Below are 19572 nucleotides of genomic sequence, written 5' to 3'. Positions count from 1 at the left end.
TCTATCCATGTGTGCCTACAGGGAGGAGAGGTGCCTGCATGGGAGGGGGTGTGGAGGAGTGGGGTATCATTCCCAGTATAACTCCTGATCTTGCTCTGGCTGACTTGCTTGGTTTTCCTCCTTAGCTTGTTCTTCGTCCTGTCCCAGCAAACCCTCTCTGGGATGCCTGCCTGGCTCTTCCAGCAGGTCCCACCTGTAGCCCCTGGTCGCTCCATCAGATCCTACATTTTGGACCCCCAAGGGGAAGTGAGGGGGGCTCTGCAAGGGATTGGGGGCCCCACCAGCAGCCCCCCAACTCAGGGCAGGGGAGAGGCTGCACTTTAATCCCATCTCCCTGCTCCGGCATCCCGGCATCCTGCTGCCAACAGAGCTCCCGTTGTTTACCCAACTCAGAGGAATCGGTTTACAAGGCTCACAAATCCCCTTTTCACCTTTCCCATCAGAAAACACCTCCTGAAACAATGAGGAAATTGGACGCTGCCACCTGATCGCTCCCAAGGAACCTGCGGGGCCGGGAGCTGGGGGCCTGCAGTGGCGCTGGGGATGGGGACGCCTGCCTGGGATGGCCGGGATGGTCCCCTGGCTCTGCAGGTGGGCAGCCACGGATGCCACCCAAAAATCACCTCAGGGGCTTTAAGGGATGAAGCTGCAGGCCCTCTCCACCTGCTCAGCTGGCAAAAAAATACTTGTTTTAAGCTTTAGTGGCTGTGGTTAATCATTCCCACCCTCCTGGACACCAGGAGAAATGATGCTGGGATGTTACCTGTGAGCTGGTGATGGTGCCAATCCCAGGATCCCAGAATGGTTTGGGTTGGAAGGGACCTTAAAGCTCATCCAGTTCCACCCTCTGCCATGGATAGGGACACCTTCCACTATGCCAGGTTGCTCCAAGTCCTATCCAACTTGGCCTTGGACGCTTTGGGGATGGGGCAGGAATAAAGCTGGAGCCATTATCTTCCTCCTCCTGCGTGGTGGGCAAGGTAGAGGAGAGGGTGATTCTTAATGCTGAGAGTTGTTTCAGCCTTAAGGTTGAGCTAAGTTTTAGTTTTCCTCTTTTTTTTTTTCCCTTCCCACCTTAAAACAGGGAAATCAAGCTGTGTTTTCCAGAGGAACAGCAGATTTCCTCTTCCCTCCCTGAAATTACAGTGGGTGCTCTGAGGGCACGATGAATTTCCCTATTAATTTAAGAGTTGCTCTGTTCACTCCTCCGGGTTAAGATAAATCTGAAGACATGTCCTTGTGAAGACAAGTCAAGAGTGTAATTCTTTTTTGTCTTCAACGATCCCCTGGAACTAAAATACCTCGTCTCCAGTACTGGCTGAAATCCTGTGTTCAGGCAGCATGTGACAATTTTTGGACGTTTTTTTCCTCTCCTTTTCTTGTGATAAATGTTGCTTTTCACTGTGTATTTTAAAGGAGAATTTCCCAGAGAGCCAGCCTCTGGCATTGTGGGAGCTATTGTTGGTCTTCCCTAGGACGATCATCACAAGCTGTTCTTGTGACAAAGCAGAATTTTTGGGAGAAATAAAGATCTCTGTATGTGGTGAAAAGCTGGAAGAGCTGCTTGAGGGGTTCGAGATACATGCCTCAGGTTTATATCCTCTCCTGGGCTGCCCAGGCTGTCATCTGGAAATGGCCCTGCTGTTAGAGAAGAGGGGAAATGGAGGAGAAAAAAGTCAGGAAAATTGGAGGACATAGGGAAAACAGTCTGTGTGCAGGTGGGGAACAGCAGTTGGAGGGAGCAGCGCAAAAGCTCCATGCACAGAGAAGTGGCTCTGTCTTGCTCCATGTTTGTTTGGATCTGGAAGATGTTGAGCTAATTCCCAGAAAGCAACCGTGTGCTTCTGGAGCTGAGACTGAGTGTGGAAAGGATTTGCCTCCTTGTTTTATCCTTACATAAACCTAAGGTAGGCCTTGGTCCTGAAGTTCCTGAGATGAAGAGGTGCCAGCAGGATGTGGTACTGGGAGGTTCTCAGCTCCCTCAGCTGCTTTGTGGCCCCTCCCCTGCTTACAAATCCATTTGGCCTGATCCCAACAGGCTGGTGGCCCAGGGACCGGTTGGTTTGCAGGTGTTGGCCAAGGTTTTGGCCACAGAGGTGTGATAGGTCCTCCTGGTATGGAGATGAGGGTGGATAGGAGCCTTCTTCTCCTGCTCCGGCGGTGCAAGACATCTGCTTGACTTGTTTGTGGCTTCCTGTTTGGCATCTTCTGGGCAGGAGGGAGCTGGCAGGAGCTGAGGAGGGAGCTTGAGTCACTCCAGAATCCTGTGCCAGGAAGCCTCTGACTCAGCCCAACCGTGGAGAAAGGAGTGTGGGATCCAGCTGCCTCTCGGGGTGGGAACCTGTGCAAGTGTTCACTTGCGCTGCGTGTCTGCGGCCAGGCTGGGAGGGAGGGACAGGGGCTGCTCCCGCCTCCTGCTCCTGCTCCAGCCTTGCATCAGGGCTCTGGCCGTGGGTGGGGAAGCCTTTATCGCTCCCAAGCCTTTGGAAGTGCCTGCTGTCCACTGGCCAGGTGACCTACTTGGTAGTGTGAAGCAAAGCATGGCTCACCTGACGGCAGTGCCTGGATGGAGGTGGGCTCCGCATCCCACCTGCATTCCTAAAGACCCTCCGGGGGCCAAGTTTCCCACTGTCTCCTGGTCACCATCTGCCTGAATAATGGCTTGTACAAAATTCCCTGCAACCTCACATGGCCAAGGTGCTACTGTGCCACTGGTGCTGGGGTTGGGATGATCCCAGCTGCCCCATTGTGCTGCTTTGGGTGCTACTGTAGCTGATGTGGAACTGCAGCCAGGCAGGGAGGATGGACCTGTGACCCCTCTAAATCCAGCTTCGTCATGGGGCTGTGCCCGCCATCCCTGTGCCATGCTCTGGGTGCCTGAGATGCTCCTCTGACCTGGCAAGCTGCAAGGGAGGTGCAGATGATGTCTGCATGTCTGCCCTGCTACTACAGCTGGCACTGAGCTCCAGAGCCTGTGCCAAGGGCACTTGGGGGTGCGTGGGCTTCAGCTCCACCTGCCTGCTCCAGCCCAGCCTGTGGATCTGCTAGGCTCCTGCAGCCAAAGGCCTGGTGCTGGTTCCAGCTCTGTGGCTTCTTGCTAAGACTTGCATGGAGCCACAGAGCAGGTTGGTCTTGTGTGTTTGATCTTCCTTCCATGGAGCCTGCAGCTCCAGCCGGAGCAGCTGGCTGGGGGAGAAGGTATCCTGGCCCCATCCAGTCTCCAGGGTGGGCTGGCACAGGGATGGGTTGTGTCCGACAGCAGAAGGGGAAGCATGGCCACGCAGCCTTGGCAAAGTGCTCGCTTTGCATTTGCCGTGCCCCGATTACGTGAGGGAGTTGCAGCACAGATAACTCTGCAGGAAAATCCATTCCCACCTTATCTCCCATCAGGAACGCATTTAGTTGCCTACATCAAAGTAGATGATCTGCTACTTCCCTCCTTGCTGCCCTAATCCTTTCCTTCACGCTGAAAAAAACCTAATCAGTGCCTTGCCCCACCATAACGAGATCCGAATGTTAATTATCAGCATCTTACCTTCCTACCCTTCCCAATGCCCTGCCTTCCAGCCCCGAATAGCTTTCCTCCCTCCTTGCTCCTCTCCATCCGGTCCTCCCACGCTCCTGGGCACGCTGTTGAGCCTGGCTCAGTAGAAGTTGTCCTGCAGGATGCTTCCTTCCCTTCCATTTAAGGACAGGAATTCCTCTGGGAGCTGGGGCGTGGACGGGATCCCTCCCTTCACCCCATTGTCAGGACTTCTCCCTATGCCTAATTATTGCCTGTCCCTGCAGGAAGCTCCTTGCCTGGCCGTCGGGCAGAGCCGCGGCGTCTCCCAGCCCTTTGTGGGAAGACTCATTCCCAGTTGGATGCCAGGCTTGGGGCTGGGAAAGGTGCCCACCCTTATCATGGCTGGCGAGCGGGACTGACCCAAGCCAGCCCTGATTTTGTCAGCAGGAGCCTGTGCTGGCTCCATGAACAGGCTGAGTTGGTGAGGGAAGAGGAGAACTTGTTTTCGGTGTCAAAACCTGTCTTACAGAGGGGGAGCAGCAGAGCTGAAGCACAAAAATGGTGTCAGATTGGGGTGGGCTGGGCTGGTGTGGCCTCTCCTCCAGCGCGTGGTAACCTGTTACCCTCCTCTCTTCCAGGTTCATGACTGGGAAGGGGCTGGTCATCTACCCAGAGATTGGGGATAAACTGGACATTATCTGCCCCAAGGCGGAGCCGTCCAAGCCTTACGAGTACTACAAGCTGTACCTGGTGAGGAAGGAGCAGGCGGATGCCTGCAGCACCGTCATGGACCCCAACGTGCTGGTGACGTGCAACCGGCCCGAGCAGGAGATCCGCTTCACCATCAAGTTCCAGGAGTTCAGCCCCAACTACATGGGCCTGGAATTCAAGCGGCACCAGGATTACTTCATCACATGTGAGTCGCCCTCCTCTTTCTCGCTGCCAGTCCTGGCTCGGGAGGGCTCGGGCGCCTGGAGAGTGTCACCAGGCGCTTGTGTGTGACTTGGCCGGTGCAGAGAGCTGACATGGATGGAAAATATGTCCTGCTGGATGGGAGCAGGGGGAGGAATGTGTCACTGGCCGAGTGGGTCACCAGTCCCTATCTGGCTGCTCTGCTGTGTCCTCTGCCCTGCTCACGGCTGGGAGCAGGAGCACATCCCCATCTGGGGTCGGCCCTGGAGTGCTGTCATGCCTGGAGCCTATTTTTTGCTGCCATCTTTGCTGGAAGTGTTGTGGGGTTTTGCTTTGGGGCTGGGGAGAAAGAGGAATGGTGATGCTTGTCCTTATTCCTGGGTATTGCCTCCAAGAGTAGCAGTCCCAGCACAAGGAAGTGCTGGTGGTGTCCAGAGTGTGATATGATCGAAGTGGCTGAAAAATTCTGTACGCTGGCTTGTTCTGTTTGTGTCTTGGTGCACCATGGCATTTTATGGAGGGGAGAGAGAAGAGGCTGGAATTTTTTTGGAGCCTGTGGTCTGTGCGTGCAGGGGATTGCTGCACAGAAATGTATCCTCCTGTGCCTGCTCTGGTGTGGATGGAGGGGGAGCTCAGCCGTGTCTGGGCAGTGCTGCCAGCTCTCTCTTTGTCCCCTCCCCTCCTCCTCAGCCTGGCTGTCCCTGCCTGGCTGGGTGCACTGCAAAGGGCACGGTGGCCACGGCTCAGCTCCCCTCGCTGCGTGCCGTGGGCTCTGCGGCGAGCGGCTGGCACAGGGGTCACTGCCCGTGTGGGGGCGAGCTCCCAGCCGTGGGAGCTGTGTGTTCCCGGCTGGAAACAGGGTATTTTTAGCCTGGAATCTTTGGGAGGGGGCAGCAAGGCCATGGCAGGCAGTGGAGACGGGGGGGCTGTGCTGTAGCGTGGTGCTGTGGTGAGGCTGCTGGTCTGGATCTCCCCAGCGAGCCTGGCTGGGGCTGTTGGAATCTTGCTGCAGAGTAATTTGGGATAAAAGTGATGCAGAGGAAGCAGCCAGGCCTGGCTCTGGCAGGTCAGCCTTGAGCCCTCATCACTTCTGTCATAGCAGATTTTGCCCGGTGGTGACAGGGGCTCTCAGGGGGCTCTGTTACCTGTGTGGCCATGGAGATGCCAAAGTGGCTTCTGCATGGTCAGCCAGGGAAGTTTCCCTAACAGGAGGGATGACAGCAGGGACGACCTGGCACTACAACCTGCAGAGCCAGCTTGGCTCGGTGCTGGCAGCGACTGTGGGCTCTGCAGGGCTGAGTCACTGTGGCAGGGCCAGGCTCTTCCAGAACAATGGTCACTGTCACTGTCCAGACATGGGGATGTCTGTCCTGTGTCACTTGACAGGCACCAGCTTCGAAGCCATTGTGGGCAGGACACCCTGGTTCCAGTCCAGATGTCCCAGATGGGCTGGGGATGCTAAAACCTGTGGTACAACTCCCATCTCCCTTAGCACAGCTGCATCAGCCTGGTGGCTCTGGGATGGCAAAGTTCAGCCCTTCTGCTATCCTTCAGCTGATGAAAAGCTTGATTGAATATAAGCTTTGCCTGCAGTGGGCAAAAATTTGGAAGAGAAGCCAAAGTGCCAGACTTGGGTCAGCCAAGCATCTTGAAGCACTTGGTTGGTGGCTCCTCTGTGTTTGGGGGTCAAGTTCAAGCACTGACATGGTCATCAAGCTAATGAGGGCTGAAATTGGGGTCCTCTGACCTACAGCCCTTAGGACTCTCAGGCTGCAAAGAGCCCTCAAAGACAAATAGGCTCCCCAAAACGAGCTCAGGAGGTGAACAAAGCACCGAGAAGAAGAAATCTGGGATCCCTCTTATGGTAACCAAGTCCATCAGGAAGGTGGAGGCAGACAGATTTACAGCCTCTGAATTACCCAAATTTTAAGGAGCTGTTTTGCATTTCACACGAAAACTGAAGTGAAAATCAACCTCCCGGAGCTTTGGGAGGTGCTTTCACAAGCGGCTGCCGGTGCATTGCCGACTCCAAACGCGGCTCCCGCGGGGCCCCTGCAGCTTTGAGCCGATGCCAGCTCCCCTGCACGGCTGCCAGCACACCTGGGTCACTGCTGGTGACCGGCTCCGGCTCGCTGCGGATCCAACGGGACACGCAGCCGGGATTTTGCAAAGATGGCATAGCCCAGGTTGGGAAATCCCGGCTGTGCGTCCCCTTGGATGTTGGGCTGAGCCTTTTAAACTCATTTTTTAATATAAATCCTATTTATCCTCTTGTTCCTGGTTTCAGACTGTATAGGGATGCAGCGAGCGGGGTGCTTGGAGCATCTCTGTGGGATGCCCCCCCTCTCCTCAGGGGGCCGGCAGTGCCCTCTGCCCCTGCCTTGGACCGTTTCTGACTTTAATTTCTCTTGACTCCTCCAAGCTTTGATGCGAAACCCCTCGGAGCTGGGAGCTGCCAGCTGAACTTTGGCCCCTGGGTGGGCTGAGGATGCTCCTGTGATCTGGCCATACCCTCTGCTGAGCAACCCCAGGAGTTCTTTCTGCCAAGAAATAAAATAGCCAAAAAAACAAAGTCAAAAGTCTCCTGAGCAGACCACCCACATGTTGTCTTTTTTTTTTCCCCCCAATTTTTCTCCCCTCCCTTTCCCCAAGCTTTGCCTGGACACACAAAAGGGTTTTTTTCTCCCTTTTCATTTCTAAGCCGGGGAAGCAGCGCTGGAGCCGAGGGGAGCAGGGCGTGTGCCACTCATCCCCCACCTTCCCCAGCGGCTGGAAAACCTCCTCACCGGAGCTGGGGGGCTTCCCAGGGTCCCTCTATTCAGGACTGCTCCTTGCCATCGCTTTGGATATGCCAAGGCTTGTTTAGGGACACTTTTATCATGGAGGGACACGGCCCCAGCCCTCGGCTTAGCAATGAAAAGGCTTTTGAAAGCTGCTGTTCCCTGTCCCCGTCCTCTCTGGAGCCTCACACTGACCCCCTCCACACCAGCTCCAGGCTTTCCTTAAAAGCATCTTTGCTCCTGGGGATGGATAAGGAAAGGTGATGCTTATTTCTAAAGCTTTCCATAATGAACAAGATGCAGCAGCATCTGCCTGCAGGTCTACACTGGAGACAGAGGCTGGGGGGGCATGAGGGACTCCAGCAGGACATGGGCACCATCCCCAGGATGAAGTGCTGAGAGGGTGAAGGAGATGGGAATTTGGGAATTGTGTGTTTTATATCATGATGCGCTGTGGGTGTTTCCCTGCTTGCCTTTGGTGTCTTGGTGTGATTCCCTGTCCCCAGTGTCCCGTCCCCTCCCTTCAAAATACTTCCCACCGGAATAACCTCCCCACTGCCTGGTGCCTGCACTCCTGGGATGTCGTGGGCAGCTCCAGCCCCACCATGGCTTATCCAGCCCTGCAGGTTCAGCTCCCTGCACCTCCCCTCCTAATTCACTCCAGCTCCTAATTGCGTTTGCTGCTCCTCTTTGAACTTGCTCCAGTTTTACTATCTCTGGTAATGAGGTGCCTGGATAGAGATCCATTAATCCCCATGTCCTGGCAGCAGGGTGACGTGAGGAGGAGCTCCTGGAGTGGCTCCCTGCTATCCCAGAGCTCTGGATCAGACAATCAAAGAATAGTGTGGGTTAGAAGGAACTGTTAAATGTCACCTAGTCCATCCCTAGAATGTCTCATCCCTGGAAGTGTTCAAGGCCAGGTTGGATGAGGCTTGGAGCAACCTGGTGTAGTGGAAGGTGTCCCTGCTCAATGCAGGGTTGGAACTGGATGAACTCCCATAGTTCCCAGCTCCTTCTCTGGTTTTTGGGGCTGGTGGTGGTCCTGGCAGCCCCTTCTGTGTTCAGTGGGTTGTAGAGACCCCAGGCAAACCTCACTCAGCCTCAGGGTGCACTCCAGGCAGCTGTTTGCAGATGTGGTGGTGGTGGTGCTGAGGTGTTCTTCCAGGTGTTCTTCCTCAGTGTCCAACCTGTCCCATGAGCCTCTTTAAAGCACAGAGCCCTTGTTTGATGACAACGCTGAAGGAAAAACAAGGTCCTAGTAGATGCTTCCTCATAAATCCGACACATTTGCTGTTTATTGTGAGTCCTTAAGCCCTTCAATCCATTTTTGGTGTAATAATGTCCGTAATCCAATCCAATGCTTTTTGGCAGCGGGATGCAGTGAGAGCGGATCTATTACCCTGAGTGTTGTGTTAAAGCCCTTGTCTTGCATTTCTGTTTTTAGATGCAATTAGTCTTAACCTGGCAAGAGTTATTTGTTGTAAACCATCGCTGCTGCTGCGATGTGGCTTCGTCCCCGCGCCACGCTCCATCAGCGTTTTCCTGCAGCTCAGCGTGAGGAAGGGGGTCACCTATACCCTGCCAGCTGCCAGGATCATCCTTCCTTGTCGGGAGCTTTTTTGGGACATGTTGCCATACTTGCTTTTCTGGCTGTGCTCCTCCAACTTCCGTTGGTTTGGGAAGCCTTCAGCCCATGCCAGTGCATGGGTGCAGAGCCGCTCGCGCTCCTTCCTGCATTCCTTGGGATTTGATAATTCCCTCCCTGGTTCCTTGGGCTGGGGGCTGTGCCAGGGGGGGCTTTGTCAGCCTGCCAGCTCTTTGCTGATGCCATTTGAATGTGGCCACTTTCATGTGCTCCTCATGCTCCTTCCCACAACTTGTTTGGTGGAGGGGAGTTGAAAGCCCAAGGGCCGTTTGATGCCATGATGGGAGCTGTGAACTTGTGCTGATAAAGCTCCAATTAAGCGGCTTCCTCATTCTTCACCCAAAGGGGCCCGGCTTGCGACACACCCGGGCCAAGCAGAGCCGGCCTGGTGGCATCCATCTGGTTTTGGGGCTTTGCTCCTCCATCCCCATTCCCATCCCGCTGGGAGCCGCTGGCAGGGGATGGTGATGCCGCGTGGGAGCCGCTGGCCAGACACAAATGGCTCTAACGGTGTCCTGCTCCCGACTTCAAAGCCCGGGCCCTGGCCATGTCAAACCCAAATAATGGCCCTTAGACAACACGCGGTTCCTTGTCTTGCAGGCTTGTCTGAAGAGCGTGACCACAGTAAATGTGATTTTGTTGAGCCCTGTCCCTTAAGCCTCTGCCTCTTTTCTCTTCTCCTCCTCCCTCCTGACCTTTTCGGCTCAGCGCTGTCCCCGGACAGCCCCTGGCAGCTGATCTCATGGCTCAGCCTTTCATGGCCCTAATAGGGATGAAAAGCCCCCTCAGAAAGGGCCGGTGTCCCAGGCCCGGCCGGGAGGTAAATACCCCGTGCTTTGATCTGCTCTGGGGCCAGGGGGCCCTGCCTGCCACAAACCCCTGCCCAGGGGTCCCTGCCTGCCATAACCACCCACCCAGGGGTCCCCATGCCCGCTCATCTCCCTGGCTGCTGGGCAGCCCAGCTCTGCCTACAGCCCTGGCACAGCAAAGGGCTCTGGAGCTGGGCACTGGGTGCTGTCTGCCTGGGGAATTGGGCTGGCTGCATCCCGGGATGCTCTTCCCCAGGAGAAATGATTGGCAAGAGCTTCTCTATCATTGTCACGACCCCTTTAACATTGTCATGACCCATTAGGAGAAAACAAAACATGTTTAACATGTGACGATAGAGATGGCAGAGGTGGTGGCAGTGAAGAGGTGGCATCTCCCCCTGCATCACCTGCCTGATCTGCTCTGGTGTGGTGGGAGGCTCATGCCAGAGCAGGTTTTTTGGTGCATCCCATCTTCTCTTTCCTCACCCTGGCTCTTCCAGCCCCTGCTCCTCCTGCCATGTCTACAGCAAATCCCAGGGCATCTCCTGGAGCTGCAGCTGCATGGATTCTGGTGGACCTGGCTCTTCAGTGGTGGTCACCTCTGAGGACTTCCTCTGGGACACTGGAAGCGATTAAACTTGGCTGCTTTTGGATTAACCATTGAGTAGGAGACTCTTAAGGCAGAAAGAGTTTTCAGCTTGAGGAATTGAAACAATTCCTGGCATACTGGTGTGGCTGGGAAGCTGTGCATGGATAAGTGCAGGCAGCTCCTTCCTTGGCATATTTTTTTAGATAACCATAACCTCAAGACCCTCTCCCTGGGCTTTTCTCCTGGGATTCCTATTGCAATCCACTGCTCCTGTAGTGCTGGGAAGAGGCTTGTTGGTGTTACTGCAGCTCTGAACTGGTGTGGAGGGGTCTGTAATGGTGAGTGCTGGGTGTGTGATGGTAGGTGCTGGGATGTGGTGGTGGATGGTGAGTGCTGTCTGTCAGACCAAGGGCTCACTGGGAGCTCCAGGAAGCACCATCACTCTGTCACTCTGTCAGCTTCTCTGTCCCTGATCACCTCAAGTTTTCTCTGAGCCCCTGGGAGTGTGGATGGAGCCTGAGCTCAGGTGGGCAGCTGGCATCAGCCTTGCAGCTAGGGGATGGCACTGTCTATCTCCATTCCCTTCCCAAAGGATTTCTCTGTCATCTCCCAGAGGTTTTGCTACCTAACAGGAGAGATTTGCACCCTGTTAAAAGGCAATAAGTGGTTTCCTCCCCTCCTGCTCCCAGCGGGGCCCACATATGACTCTGGCAGAGCCTCAGGTGGGGAATTATGTGGCACTTTCATCCTGACCTGTCTCCAGTTGCTTGGAGTGACCACAGAGACTGCACAAATCACCTTCCTCTCCCAATGATGTGCAGGACCGACCTGAAGACAAAGGGTTTATTTAGGGCTGTGGTCCCTGAGCTGAGCAGGAAGCAGGATGGACACTGGGAGTTTCCATAGCTCTTCCACACAGTGTTCATGATAAAGGGCTTGAGTGAGTCACCAAGCTGTGGTCCTGCAGCCAAGATGTGCTTTCCAGCCTGGATGAGGTTCCCTGCAATCCAGCAGTGACTCTTAATTATGATACTAATTAGAGCTGGTTATAATTTTCCACCAGAAAGCTGTTTTAATGGGAAATTAGCTCTTCACTTAAGCATTACTTGGTTAAAGTGTCTTTTTCCAGTGGATACTTCAGTGTTTGCCTGTTCTCCCTTTGCCCCAGGAAAGAGTGGGAGAGAGTGGAACCGTAGGTGGTGAGGATGAGTGTGGTGAGTGGTGTCCTCCCTTCTTCCAGCTGTAACTATGTGTGTCCTCTGCTCTCTATAAGGAATGGGGCTAATTTAACCCTTTAATTTGATTTTGGGGGTGCTGACCCTGGCCAAGGAAAGCCAAACCCCATCCCACACAAGCCCCACATAATGGTTTTCATTTCTATTTTCAGCAGTGCATTTGAACTGGGGATTTTCCCACTGTGTTTGCTGGAGCAGGGAGTGTGGGCTGGGGTGTCCAGATTCCCAGTTGCTGCAGGGACAGGCTCCTCACCTGCCCTGCACAGCTGTGGGGAGGGACACAGCAATCCCCATTGCTCCATGGCATGGCAGTGCCCTGATGGCAGGGAGGAGAGCAGAGGGGCCCTCCCGCGGTCAGCAGCGCCACTGGAGCAGCCCCCAGGCCCTTCTCTCTCCATGCCAGACCCTGGGGCAGCTCTGGAGCTGGCAGGAGTGGCTGTGAAACCCAAGCCTTGCCGTGCGGGGACGGGACAGGGCCGGGCTGGCTCACGCAGGCATTTCAGGGGCTGCAGGGCCCCTTCCCGGCGCAGCTGCCTCGGAAAGGCTGGGAGAGGGCTGGGAGAGGGCTGGAAGGCGGCTGCCGGCCCCGCTGGCAGTGTGACAGCGTGGGGTGGGCTCCCTCTGCACAGCCTCTGCCCCGGCGCTGGCAGCGGCCCCAGCCGGTGTGCTGGAGGTCAGGAGAGGGGCTGGGGGATGTGTGCGGGGTGGGGGGCTCGTGTCCCCACAGTGGGGCTGGCTAGGAAGTGACACCAATATTAATATTACCAATAATGGGATGCCCTGAGCCGGAGCTGCATGGCCCTGATGTCTGGGAGAAGCAGGAGGAAGAGGAGGAGGAGGAGCAGGGGCTGTAACCAAGCTGTGCTCCCCGGCGGCCCCAGGGAGTTGGTGTGCAGTGGAGCAGGCGGGTGCCTCTGCTCGGTGACCTGGAAGTGGCTCCGTGTCCCCTGGGGTGCCAGTGCTGGTTGGGATGGGGGGGAAGGAGCTCAGTGCCCGTGGTGGTTTGGGCTCCAGTGCAGCACCTCTGTGTCGGTACTGAGGGGGTGTAAAACAGCTTGAAAGACCTGGAGAGGGGAGGTGGCAGGAGCTGGGATTTTATTTGAAGTGCAGTCTGCTCGTGGATTCCTGCAGGGATCTCTGACAGTGTCTGAGCACATCAGAGATGTGGGAGGTGCATCTCCAGGGTGACCTGTAGGGGCTTCACCTGTGCCAGGAGGGGCTTTCAGCCCAGGGGTGTCTAGGCTGGGCTCAGATTGCTCTGCAAGCTGCCCCTTGCCCCCATGGTCTTGGCAGGACCGGGGTCAGACTGTGGGGCACTGGTGGGATGCTGCCACCGCTCCCAAAGTGTTGGAAACACGAATCTCGTGCAGGTCTGGGGGTGAGGGGGTGCTGGGGATGGCGGCCGGGCTGTGGCCACGCCGTGCCTGGCTGGGGCTGGAGCAGGGCTGAGCTGCACAGATGGAAGAGTGATTAAGAGCAATAAAAGGAAAGAGACTTGGATTCGCTACAGTCTCAGCACATTAATTGTGCTTTGGGGCCCAAATCATAACGCAGCCCTGCTAGAGGGAATCCAGCAGAGAAACCAAACATCTCGCTCTGGCCAAGGCTGACCATTTAAGAGACCCTTGCCTTCATCTCTTGCCAGGTATTACTTCCAGCGTCTCCCATCTGCCAAAACCCGAGTTCTCCTTTGAAATATTTTTAGGGGAGGGAGAAAAGCTCTGGTGACACCGAGTGCTGGCGCTGAGGAGGCAGCAGGGACAGCACATGGCATTGCTGGCTTGGAGACGGGACCATGGGGTTGTTGGGGATCTCAGCCATCTGTCCCAGCTCCGTGGTGTGTGTCACTGGGCTGGGTGGGCGTGTGGGATTCCAGGAGTGGAGGTCCTGCCTGGCTTCCATGGTGGCTGAGCATCTCCTCTAAATTGACAAGCAATTACATGGTTAATGGTATCACTGTTAAATCCTCATCACTCAGCAGCCCGGGGCTTAATGCTCCATTAGGGCAGAGGCATCTGATGGCTCTCTGGGCTGGGAGCAGCCTTTGGAAGTCAGCCTTTGGAAATCACTGACCAGAGGTTACTTTTGCTCTTCCAGTCTTACAGCCAACCTTTGAATCCATCCAAAATGGAATAAGGCAGGAAAATGCTCCTGTGTGCTCAGTGTTGCTGGGTCTGGCTGGACTGAGCCTTGCTAGTGTGGCATGGGGAGGTGACAGTGTTGTTTGAGACCTGCCATTTCCTATTCCATGGCTATGCCCAGCTCCCTGCCTGGCTTCCTTTGTTGTGTCACAGCTCTGCCTCCTGCTGCTGCCCTGCAGCTGCCTCTCTGCAGCTCGGGGCTCTCCCAGCTCTCCTGCAGCCGTGCCTGTGGATTTAACACTTTCCTCTGTGGGTTGCTGACTCTGGATTCCATCGGCAGCTGAGGATTGGTGGTGTCACCACAGCTCACCCTAACCGTGGCAGTGAGCGGCACAGGTACCTGAGGAATCCATCAAGTGCCACCCAGATCCCAGTGTGGATCCTCTGCAGCTGGGCTGAGCTGAGCCTGGAGCCTTCTGCTGGAGCTTCTTCCACTGGGAAAGCAGGAAACGGAGCAGGAGGAGCAGCTCTTCATCGCTGAGCTTCACAGGGCATTGCACTGGAGGAGCCTTTCTCGATGCATCAGGGACCTGCTGCTCTCACATCACCCTGCCCTACATGTTCACATCCAACTCTCTGGACTCTGCACCATTTGGATGGATTTGGGGATTTTGGATTTTGACTTTTGGAAGCCCAACTAGCTGTGTGGAGCATCCAGCTTCTCTCTGGCCCATTGTGGATTTACACAGAATGTGGAAGCTCATGTCCTTGTGTCCAGAGGCTATTCCAAGACCATCACTGTGGGTTTTACAAATGTTTTTCCTTTTTTTGTTCCCTCAAGCAACTGATTCATTTTTCCACGTGGTTCCCTCTCAAAGCTACTTTCTCCCTCATCACTTCCATGGCTAGAACAAGAAGAAACTTTGTGTCCAAGTGTGGGGTGGGAAGAGGGATGCTCAGCTGTGTCCCTTCGTCCATCCCTGTGGCTCCAGCTGCCATCCCTGTGGCTCCAGCTGCTCCCTCTGTCCTCTTTGGACCTTTAATATTTTTTGTTATATGTGGATGGAATGTCTTCATAGTTATTTGGAGAAACTGCTGTCTTTGTGGAGTCTTCTGGTTTCCCCCACTTGAACCGCGCTTGCTTGTTACCACATTTTGTTACAATTAGTTAATTATTTATAAATCAGACCTCCCGAGGCCTCGCAGGGACTGGTTTTTACAGACTGCTGCCTTCTCCCTCGATGGATGAGTCTCTTTGAGATGCAACAACCCGTGGCATGGAGCTGGGAAGCTGGGAAACAATTCAAGGAGCTGCTTCAGGGCTGCGAGCTGGGATGTACCTGCTGATTTCACCCCCAAACCGGCACCTCCGGCCTGGGAGAACTGGGCTGCTGAGCCTTCTGCTGGAGTTCACTTCTGATGTGTTTTTATGGGGAGTCTGAGCTCAGGTCCATCCTGTTTGGATTCCAGAGAACTCGTGCAGGCTGTCAGGGGCGTTTCTCCACATTCCCCGGCATTTGCGTGGGGCTTGGTGCTGACAGTGCTGCTGTTGGAAGGGCTGCCAGCAGATCCCAGCTGGATGCACCATCCCAGCTGGATGCACCATCCCAGCTGGATGCACGGCTCCATCCCGGGAGCCGCTGGCAGGGGGGACCCCACTGTGGGAGAGGTGTTAACTCAGCAAATGGCCCAAGGACTTTCTGATTAGGAAAACATTTGCTGGGGTTTCAGGCAAGAGCCTTGATTGCACAGAGGTGTTTGGAAAGAGCTGATGGACTTGGAGCCTGCTTCCTGGAGGGGTCTGGGTGTGCTTTCCAGTTTATCCCAGCGTGGAGGCTCATGGAGGCACCCAGCCTCCTGCTGGGTGCCTCATTGCTGTGTACTCCAGCCTCTTCCTGTTCCCTCACCAACACCCAGCAGGGTCCAATGGATTCATCCCAAATTCTGTCAGTCACCTGCCCTCCCAGACCTGCTTTTTTGCAGGATGGAGGCAGGAATTGGGCTGCACAGGGAACCTGAAACCCTGGGGCTGAGCTTTGACTTGAGGCTCTGGGAAGTGTTGGCTGTGCTGTGCTGGCCAAATCCTGCCTTGTGTCTGGAAAATTATCCCTGGACTCCATGATTCTCCATCACATTGCCTTCCCCAAGCTGTTGCTGAGCTCCTCCCAGGTTTCCCTGCTTCCCTGGGTGAATTGATCCCTGTGGTTAGATTTGGTGGAGCACTGGGATGCCTTGTGTCTGCTGTGATGGAGGGAGGTGATGGGGTGGGAACCATCTTTGTCCCTGGGCAGATCCAGCTCCATGCCAGGCACAGTGGCCACATCCAGGCCCCTGGTGGGGTCAGAAACAAGTTTTTTGAGTCTGTTTAGCAGAATCTGCCATTTAGGTGCTTAATCCTGAAATCCTTGTGTTTGGGTTTATTCTCTCTTGTGTCCCCCCTGCCCTGAGCCCTGCAGAGGGCTGGAGGATGGGGGAGGATGGGGGGAATCTTCCCTGTGCTCCCATGGGATCCAAGGGCTGAAAACTCCGTGCCGGCTCCAGCGAAAAGTTAATGTGAATTTAAGTGACTTCTGCCCTGCAATTAGAGCCCCCGGAGTCCGCTGGGGCTCTGAGTTTACATTCTTCACTGAGGCACAGGGTGTAATTAGAGATGTATAATTTAAACTGTGCATATGCAAGTGTTCCCATTCTGCACCAGGAGCAAAGGAAATTATCCAGGAATTAAAGGGGGAGGAGGGTGCAGGCATGGAGAATGGCTCACTTGTGTGGATGTGGCAGTGAGAGGAAGCTGCAGGGATCATGTCCTCAGTGCTGCAGGCACATTTGGAAGGAGCAGGAGCTGGGAATTCGGAGGGCTCTGGATTGAGGTGTGAAGATGTGGCTGTAATGGGGAGTCAGGAGTGAATCCCTGGGGTAGGAGGTGCCAGGGGATAGCTGGGACCTGCTTGGCAGTGCCAGGGGACAATGAGGACCTGCACAGTAATGCCAGGGAACAGCAGAGAGCTGCCCAGCAGTGTCCTTCCAGCTCCTAGGAACCTGTCTAATGTTCCCTCTCTTTTCTTGCAGCCACTTCCAACGGCACTCTGGATGGCCTGGAGAACCGGGAAGGAGGGGTCTGCCAGACACGCTCCATGAAGATTGTCATGAAAGTGGGGCAGGGTGAGTCCTCCTGTTCCCTGGGGTCTCCTGCTGCCCCCTGAACCAGGCTCCCTGCTCCTCTGGGGGATGTGGGAGTTCAAGATTCCAGGGAAACTGAGGCCAGGCCAGCTGCTCCTGGGAGCACTCTTGGGTTAGTTCAACAGAATTTCATTTTTAGGACCTTTCTTCCTGCCTTTTTTCTCTTGCCAACATGGCGCATGTGCGGAGCACTGGGATTGAAAGGGAGCGATTGTTCCCGGTTACCTCGTGGGCCATATTCCAGCGGGAAGTGAGCTCAGCACAGGACCCATGAGCCCTGCAAGTGTCTCAGGGGGCTGGCACACGCAGTGCCCCTGTGACTTCCTGGGCATCCAAGGGGGGATTGTAGCTGGCCAGGCATCAGGGATTGAGCTTGGTGGCTCTCAGCTCTGGAGGCCACCAGGCTGTGGGGACTCTGGTGGCAGTGGGACAGCAGGGATATCACTGTCTGACTCTTCTCCTGGAGTTCCTGCTCCCCACCACCTCCATCCCAAGCTGCTTCCCAGCCCCATTGATGCCTCGGCCTCATTTCAGCCCTGACTCGGATGCGCAGCTCCCGATTCTGCTTCTCATTATTGTGTTTGCACGTTGGGGCCAATATTTATAATAAGCAGGCAAAGCTGTGCTGCAGCCTTGGCCTCCTGCCTGCCCTTCCCTTCCTTTCCTCCTGCTGCCCGAGCAAGAAACCTGTCCCAGCCCACGCACGGGAGCTCTGAAAACAGCAAACCAGGGAATTAGGGTGGGGACCTGCTTCCCACAAGCCCTGGAGCACCTCAGCCTTGCTCTGCTGCTCTCGGCATCTCCCAGTGCTCCTGTGCCCCATGGGAGTGGCTGACAACTGGGGGCACTTCTTTAGGGGGGAACAAGCTGCTGCCTTCCAGGTTGGACCAAGGCTTCTCATCCATCTCTCCCCTTTCCCAGATCCCAACGCGGTGATCCCAGAGCAGCTGACGACGAGTCGGCCGAGCAAGGAGTCAGATGACACTGTGAAGGTTGTCACGCAGAGCCCACGCAGCAAGGTCCCAGCAGTGGAGGAGCCTGGCAAGCCAGGTGGGTATTCAGGGATCCCCAGGAGAGGGATGGGGCCAATGAAGCACCTCCAAGTTCAGCTTGTTGCATGGATCCCAGGGATACCAGACTCTCCGGATCTGGGAGCTGGATGGGTTTGCTTTAAGTGTTGTGCTCATCTCTGCTGTCCTGAGCCCAGGCTGCAGAGCAGCTCGGGTTTGTTTCCCCAGCTCCTGGCAGAGCTTGGCAGACAAGTGCTGTTTCAGCATTCTTCCTCCTCCTCCTCCTCCTCCCATGTGTTCCTCACAGCACATCTGAGAGGGCTTGGAGAAGGTGAGGTCCTTGGGTGTGAGAGCCCTTTGAAGGTGGTTTCCTGAGTTCCTGACCCCTCTGAGAGCAAAGTGGAATCAGATGAATCTGTGAAGTTTTTCTTTTCTTCCTGCCTGGATCAGCCTCTAAGCACTGCCCCTGTAGGGGGCTGCAGCTGCCCCGGCCCAGGGGTCAGTAATTGGAGACTGGGGGGCTCTGGGTGTCAGAGTCCACATCCACCAGGGCATCCTGGTCTGGAATGGTGTCACCTGGACACAATCAACACTCTGCTCCATAAGCTGGAAGATGGGAAGGGGAGCAGTGGTGCAGGATGGGGAACAGGGCATGTGGTGCCCCCTCTGTGGATGCCTGGGGCTCCTGCCTGCCCTGCCCAGTCCTTCCCAGGGATGTGTGGGTCTAACTGGGGTGGGAAGGTGGGGAGCAAGTGCTGTCCCCTTGGAGGTGAGGGTCTCCCCTCCTTGGGAGCACAGCAGGAGAATTTTGTGCTGAGTTTGGGGGGCAGAGAGGGGCTCCAATGAGCAACTCATCCCCCTGCTCCACAGGTGTGATCCATGCATGGACAGAGCACACATCTGGCTGCCTCTCTGACCCCCATCTCCCCTTGCCTTGCAGGCTCCGTCAACCAGGACGGCCAGGAGACCCAAGGTCCCAGTGATGGCTTCCTGAGCTCCAAGGTGGCCGTGTTCGCGGCCATCGGCGCCGGCTGCGTCATCTTCATCCTCATCATCATCTTCCTCGTCGTGCTCCTGATCAAGATCCGCAAGCGGCACCGGAAGCACACGCAGCAGCGAGCCGCAGCCTTGTCCCTCAGCACCTTGGCCAGCCCCAAATGCAGCGGGAACGCGGGCTCAGAGCCCAGCGACATCATCATCCCCTTACGGACTACAGAGAACAACTACTGCCCGCACTACGAGAAGGTGAGCGGGGACTACGGGCACCCCGTCTACATCGTGCAGGAGATGCCCCCGCAGAGCCCAGCCAACATTTACTACAAGGTGTGAGGAGCAGCCTGGGAACGGCCGATGCAGCAGCGCGGGAGCGCCGGGCGCGGGGCTGGCGCCGCAGGGAGGAAGCGAAACGTTCCCCCCGCCCCGGCACGGCGCGGGCAGCGCCGGGAGCGGCGCCGGGGAGCGGAGGGCTCAACGCTCACGTGCTGATTCTCCCCTTTGTATTTAGTTTTGTAGTTCTCAGCTTTTGTAATCCCAAGACTCTGAGGGTGAGCCTTCAGCCTCCTCCTCTTCTTCTCCAGACTGTGGCCGGCCGTGGGGGGCAGGCGCCGTGCCTTTCTGTGCTCGGGACACCGCTGGCAAACCCGGAGACTCCACCTCCCCTTTGTGGTTTGGGATTTCCCCGCGTCACCCCTCCGGGCCTGTGGGAAGTGCCCGCCAGCACCGCAGGGTCCCGGAGCCTGGAGCGACGCCGGGGCCTCAGTCCCAGGAGCAGCGAGCGCACAGGGGGATGAGGAGGAGGAGGAGGATGCTTTGCCATGGTGCCAAGATGC

The 19572-nt window shown here is 56.0% G+C and overlaps 1 protein-coding gene across 1 annotated transcript in view; it reads left to right on the top strand.

The window, feature by feature from the left end:
* The window catches only part of EFNB1 (ephrin B1), a 43440-nt gene extending 24262 nt beyond the window's left edge, over window positions 1-19178 (top strand). The window contains exons 2-5 of the mRNA XM_066559635.1: window positions 4144-4421; window positions 16623-16715; window positions 17655-17783; window positions 18684-19178. Of these exons, the coding sequence (XP_066415732.1) occupies window positions 4144-4421; window positions 16623-16715; window positions 17655-17783; window positions 18684-19072 (889 nt within the window). The 3' untranslated portion in view covers window positions 19073-19178. The remainder of the gene's footprint in view (window positions 1-4143; window positions 4422-16622; window positions 16716-17654; window positions 17784-18683) is intronic.
* Window positions 19179-19572: the final 394 nt, after the last annotated feature.

The sequence above is a fragment of the Molothrus aeneus genome, chromosome 14 (genome assembly GCF_037042795.1).
Source record: "Molothrus aeneus isolate 106 chromosome 14, BPBGC_Maene_1.0, whole genome shotgun sequence".
NCBI classification, from domain to species: domain Eukaryota; kingdom Metazoa; phylum Chordata; class Aves; order Passeriformes; family Icteridae; genus Molothrus; species Molothrus aeneus.
This window is presented reverse-complemented; position numbering and strand designations above follow the sequence as displayed.